This window comes from Nycticebus coucang, chromosome 1 (genome assembly GCF_027406575.1).
Source record: "Nycticebus coucang isolate mNycCou1 chromosome 1, mNycCou1.pri, whole genome shotgun sequence".
In the NCBI taxonomy this organism is placed as follows: domain Eukaryota; kingdom Metazoa; phylum Chordata; class Mammalia; order Primates; family Lorisidae; genus Nycticebus; species Nycticebus coucang.
Window position 1 is genome coordinate 104457348 of NC_069780.1, and position 6942 is coordinate 104464289.

General features: G+C 32.7%; 1 protein-coding gene across 2 annotated transcripts in view; it reads left to right on the forward strand.

Moving 5' to 3' along the window:
* The window catches only part of FBXO8 (F-box protein 8), a 29529-nt gene extending 23315 nt beyond the window's left edge, over positions 1-6214 (forward strand). For both annotated transcript variants that reach the window (XM_053585382.1, XM_053585391.1), the window contains exons 4-6: positions 1594-1712; positions 3704-3900; positions 5616-6214. In XM_053585382.1, coding sequence (XP_053441357.1) covers positions 1594-1712; positions 3704-3900; positions 5616-5803 — 504 coding nt within the window. In that variant the 3' untranslated portion in view covers positions 5804-6214. The remainder of the gene's footprint in view (positions 1-1593; positions 1713-3703; positions 3901-5615) is intronic.
* The last annotated feature ends 728 nt before the right edge of the window (positions 6215-6942 follow it).

The window sequence follows — 6942 nt, forward strand, 5'->3', positions numbered from 1 at the left end:
CCATGAAGTTTGACTTAACTTTTGTAAGCAGTTAAATATATAATTAAATATACAGTCAACTCTCGATTATTCAAACTAATGGAGGAAAGGATAGAACAAGCATTGGTATTTCTATAGTTCCTGCCCCCTCAGACAATTCCTGAGAGCCTCATTCCAATTTTTTTGGCTTTCCATCTTGATCAGACCTTTTCTAGCCATCGGATACAGGAGTTAGTTTAAAATACAGCTTACAATTAAGTTGATTAGAATGTTCATGTTAATCACACTTCACTTTTCTTAATGTACATTTTTAAAATCAGTGTATTGACATTTGTTTTATTACAATTCAAATGAAAATTTGATAATGTTGCCATTAGTATATTATCTTGATGGCTCATAAAGTTCATTTTATATAAAGCGTCTTATCTATGAACTACAATTTACAGATATTTATAGCTTTTCAAAGGTATTACCTATGGTACCAAATTATTTTTAAATTTTTTAATACAAAATTTTATGGGGAAGTTTTATCTTGAGTTTTTTACAGAAAATTTTTCAACTTCTTAGATTCTAAATGTGTACATTATTTCTGAGTACTATGTGTTTGTAAAGTGAAGAAATGCCAAGGAATTTATGTGTGAAAACAGTATGTTGCATGTATATAATACATCATCATCTCTACCAATTACCTGCACACAGTGTGCCAGTATCCAGACATAACCTTTCATGGGAACACTTGGATCTGGATAGCTGCAAGTTGAAATAAACACATCTACCTTTTATTTCAATAACTTCACATTCAAATCCACCTCAGACACTTGTTTGAATGTGACCTTCATATATGCTAGAGATCACTGGTTTCAGCATTTGATTTTTTTGTTCATGTTTTGTTGGTGGTGCTTTAAATATGAAGTAGGTACAAACTTACAGATAATGCTTCTCCGGAAACCTTTGCATGCAGAAAAAAGGAAATTCAAAGATAAATCCTGTGAAAACACTGAGATTGTGTCATCTTACATGGTTTTGTCTCATGTGTATGGTAGCTAAGTTCTCAAAGAACGTAGCAAGATTTCAAGCAGCCAGCCTGGAATGGGACTTGCTTTATTTGACTTTAAGTTAAATGACTTAATTATTTTTCTTTCCAGAATAAAATTATTAGGCTTTTATCTGGAGAGTTTCTTTTTTTCTTTAAGCATTTATTTTCTTGGAAAGAATACTACTGTATATCTGAACTTTAAGAAATCATGTTTTCTATTACGTGGGAAAGTGTTTGCTACAGAAGCCTAACTTGAAGTCTATATGGTGATTTCTTCCACAGCCCTCCTCCCCCAAATTAGGCTGTATTTCTATATAGTTAGTTTTATCTGACACAAGCCAGAAAATTAAATTAAGATTTCTTTAGGAATCTTAACTTTGAATTTCCTGCTTTTCATTGCATGTAAACTATCAATCATAAATGTGTTAGTTCAAGTTATAGCTTGTATTTTGCATGATAAACCTATAAAAAAATCTATTACTGTTAGAAAGAATTTATAGCTATTGTTCTGCTGTTGCTTAATTGTTAAAATTCATAAGAAGCTACTTTTTTTATGTAGACCTGTCTTTCTGCCTTAGGGAGTGAACTACTTTATGTCCAAAGGAATCCTAGATGATTCACCAAAGGAGATAGCCAAGTTCATCTTCTGTACAAGAACACTAAATTGGAAAAAACTGAGAATCTACCTTGATGAAAGGTAAAAAAAATTTTAAGTTTTCATCTGAAATGTGCTAAGTAATGTTTTCGATGAGTTTAGTTTACTTTACAAATGTACACTACATAGTAATCACAAGGTTGCAACATTGAGTCAAGACAGGGAAAGACTCCTTTACCTTACACATCATTATTGCTGTTATTATTTTATTATTTTGGTGAGCTTTAACTAAATGATGAGGAAGTTGCCATTGGAAAACAAAAAAAGTTCATGTATACACACAAAATGGAAGCCAGCATCTTTGTAATAGCAAAAAAAAGTCAAGTATTTTCAGGAAACCATAACCCTGACTTTTGTTAAATAACTAGCCATAATAGATGTGTAAGTGTTCAGGTAAGTAAAAGTTTTGAATTCTGAAATTATTCATATAAAAACCTAGTACAAAGACACGAATCCTAGGGATATAAGACATATATATTTGCATGTAGACTACACACTTGTGTCATATGCAAATTTGAAAATGATGAAAATGTGACATTTAGTAGTACATTCTATGCAAATAGAGACAGTGATCAGTGCACTATTCTACAAGTCATTCACTTGTACTCCTTAATTCTGGTTATTAATGGACAGAAAATATTGGAACAATTTTAATTTTTTTGAGACTGAGTCTCAAGCTGTCACCATGGGTAGAGAACCATGGTGTCACAGCTCACAGCAACCTCCAACTCCTGGGCTCAAGCAATTCTCCTGCCTCTGCCTCCCAAGTAGCTGGGACTACAGGTGCCCACCACAACACCCAGCTTTTTGTTGTTGTTGCAATTGTCATTGTTGTTTTAGCTGGCCCAGGCTGGGTTCGAACCTGCCAGCTTTGGTGTATGTGGTCAGCACCCTACCCACTGAGCTACAGGCTCCACTAGGGACATTTTCATGTGACATCATCGAATTAATTTTTTTTATAGCTCAAACATAAGTTTACTTTTCATTGTAATTTTCAAACTTTTTTATTTCTCAGGATTTTTTCAATTATAGTCTCTAAAAGTTCATTAATATTCCAGAAACATTACTAGAATAGGAGTACTTAGATGATTAAAATATAATTTTTGTCTTCGAGGAGTTTACATTCCAGCATTAGAATGCTATTAATTTTCTTTTTTTTTTTTTCTTTTGGCCGGGGCTGAGGTTTGAACCCGCCACCTCTGGCATATGGGACCGGCACCCTACTCCTTGAGCCACAGGCGCCGCCCAGAATGCTATTAATTTTTTTTAAGTTATAGATGCACACATACACTTGTACAAATGTTTATACAATAGTAAATAACCTAAATGTATATCAGTAGGATTGCTGCATTCATGAAATAGTATGCTGGGAATCTGTTAAGAAGAGTAAAGTGCATCCAGATATATAAAAAGCCATGCATAATATACATGTGTAAAAAGCAAAAGCAAATTTTAAAACAATGTACTTTACAAAGAGATGGCCAACATATAGAGAATATAATATAAATATTGTGTTATGAAGATTTTGTAAATAAAGGTCTATCTAGCTACAATTTCCCATTTTCCCTGTGTATTGCAACTTTGGGTACATCCTGTATAAAATGTGGGAATTTTTTAAATTCTACATAATTAGTTGTTACCTTGAAGATATAGTTTGGCATGGTAGGTGGAGACCTTCATTACTTTCATAATTAAAATAAAGAAATCCATTGCTATTTGGATTCAGCTAAGAAGCTGTTCTTAATACTACAAAACTCCCTTTTTATTTATTTTATAAATAAAATTACTAGGTTTCACCTTATATTATTTTATTGTAACCTTTACATGGAAGATTTCAAAATAGGTTAACCTCTTAAATGATCATACTTAGATTTTTTTATTTTAAAAATTATATGTACTTTTAAAGGATTAGCTAATCTGGTAATCAAAAATAAAGTGTTTTTATCCAAAAAATGGCAATTTATGATTTTTCATATCACTTTTTTTAATAGAGAAGAGTTGACTAAAGCCATAACTCTTTTTTCATCCTATAGGAGAGATGTCTTGGACGACCTTGTAACACTGCACAATTTTAGGAACCAATTCTTGCCAAATGCACTGAGAGAATTTTTTCGTCACATTCATGCCCCTGAAGAGCGTGGGGAGTATCTCGAAACTCTCATAACAAAGTTCTCACATAGGTTCTGTGCTTGTAATCCTGACTTAATGCGAGAACTTGGCCTTAGTCCTGGTAAGAACGTATATAGTACCTTATTACTTCCTATGTCCAGCCCATCTCTAGGTTAAAAACAGAAGTATGTATGACACATTTTTTGCACTTGCATAAAAACATTCCCAGTAATTACAAATACTTGTTTTACTTTTTGTAACAGTGACTATTTCTATGGACTATATCATTTTTGAAAATTGGAAGGAATACTTTAGTCTGTCATAGATGTTTTATATATATATATATATATATATATATATATATATATATATACACTAAATATACTGTTTTAGGAAGAAAGTTACACTTAGCTACATAAATTCTTTAAAATTATTCTTGAGTGTTGGGTATATTTATTAATCTAATTGAAAACTTAAGAAATTATTTTTTAAACTCTTAATAATCCATAAATTGCATAGATAATACCATACTTGTACTGAAATTTGCTTTCAGTACAACTGATTTTCATTGTGTATGTATTTATACGTATATGTGTATATGTGTATGATATAGGCTGAATTTCCTTCATTTTTTATTGGATACTGTTTTACTATCTTTTAATATCAAACATTTTATTGTGCTCATCCTACTAAGCAGAGATTACAGAGCATTTACCTATCACATGAAATTTGAACGTGCTTTACAAGACACGATGTTTAACATAGCTTTCTTAAGATTTCAGGGTTGTGAAATATAACCACCATTGTAGTGAGGTGTCATGGCGCTTGTTACTATTATCATAATATCAAACGTGAAATCCTACCCTGAGCATACATAAAATTCTGTCACCTGGTGCTCAGGAATACAGTCTTGTCCCTAAAGATTTACTTTTGAAACTAACATATAAATTCCATTGACCTCTAAAATACATATCTCAAACAAGAATATCAATTTAATAATCTTTCCAATTGTTTATATTTTTATATTTTACTTTATTTTTTCTTTTTCTTTCTTCCTTTTTTTTTTTTCTTGAGAAGGAAGGCTCTCTCTCTGTTGCTCAGTCTATCATACAGTGGTGTCATTGTAGCTCACAGCAACCTCGATCTCCTGGGCTCAAGTGATCCTTCTGCCTCAGCCTTCTGAGTTTCCTGAGACTACAGGCACCTGCTACCAGGCCCAACTAGTTTTTCTCATTCTTGCTCAGGCTGGTCTTGAACTTCTGGCCTCAAGCAGTCCTCCCATCTTGATCTCCCAGAGTGCTAAAATTATATGTGTGGGCCACCATGATCTGGCCTATATTTTATTTTCTAGTACCAAGTTAACATGTTTTCCTGTCATTCAAGATGCTTACAAATTAAATCGGGTATTTGTAAAGGCATTCTATATGAATAAATAGGTTGCTTCTTTTTTTAGATAATACAAATATATTTATAGATAGGTAGATAGATCACATTTGAAAGGAAAGATGAAAATAAAGCCAATTCTGAAATATTTAAATCTAGAATGAATTTTTACTAGGAAGCCTTAAACTACTCTAAAATTCTTTAGGACTGAAGAAGATGCTTGCTGAATTGATATCCATATAGGGTGATGACTGGGCTTGGCCAGGATTGAGTACTTTCCCAGGGTGTTAAGCCAGGAGAAGCCGAGACAAGGAGGGAAGAGTTGATCATCATCCTAGGTTGACTTCCTAGCTAATTTCGACCTCTTACCATTGTAGACATTTTTGCATTCTATGATGCCTTTGGAGTCATACTCTTTGAACTGGCTAGTAATCTGAGGCATTTACCTTCCAGATGGTGTCTACGTGCTGTGCTACTCTCTGATTCTACTTTCTATCGACCTCAGTAGCCCTCACGTGAAGAATAAAATGTCAAAAAGAGAATTTATTCGAAATACCCGTCGTGCTGCTCAAAACATTAGTGAAGATTTTGTAGGGCACCTTTATGACAACATCTACCTTATTGGCCACGTGGCTGCGTAAAAGCACAAGTGCTAGGACTTCAGCTTTGCCTTCAGATTGAAGCCACCCACAGGCTGACTTAGCAGACTGCATCCACACTGGTTCTTCCAGTCTGTGTATACAATCAAGCTTGAGTGTACAACCTATTTTTCTTTTGCTCTTTTTTAGTATTTTCTTAAGGAACTAAATAATTTTGCAGAATTTTTTCTTATTTTGCCTATCATGTTTTGCACAAAGCAGAACCACTGCCTGACACAGCTATTAAGGAATGTTAGACTGAATTATATTCTAAAAGATGGTGTATTTGTGCATTAGATTTGCCTGAAAAACTTCACCCATTTTCATTCTTTTTTTAAATACCATGTAATGTGTACATATTTAAAGAGATTTATAATCATAATTATTTTATTGTAATGGTTCTTCCTTTTCTCTTAACTGAGTTCTGAAACTTGTTTGATTCTGATCTGGGATTATTTTCTTCATAAAAGTTGGATCCGACTTCAGATGGAAACCAATACCAGCCGCTTTTTCCTTTGAATTCTGAAGAGTGTTGATTTGTTATTACTATGCAAAACCATTTCTTATTTTATAATATAAATTTATCATTTGATTTTTCATTTTTAAAACTTCTGAGTTAGTTAAGTCTTCATTGATTATACCATCTAGGATTATTTTAAAGGTCAAAATTTAAAGAACAAGAACAAAACAAAATTTAAAGAACACTCACAAGAACAAAATAAAATGTTATTAGAACTCTGGTAACCAATTTTTGCTTGTTTATATCTGATGTGATTAGTCAAACTTGACGATATTCCTAATCTTTTTTTTTTAATTAATATATTACTATATTCCTAATCTTTTTCTTTTTTATTAATATAAGAGTATATGCAATTAGATTACATTGTTTGCGTTTGTTAGGTAAAGTCTGAGTTGTAGTTGAGTCCTTTTGTCCAGGAGGTGTGCCATATGCCCCTATATTGTACCCATTAGGTGAGAGCTTACCAAGGTGTCCCCTTCCCGTTTCTTGAATTTAATTGTGTTTTTCTCTCCTGTGTGCCTATAGTTGTTCATTTACTAGTTTCAACATAGTATTTAGTACATTGGATACTTGCTTTTCCATTCTTCTTTACTAAGAAGAATGTGCTTCAATTACATTCAGG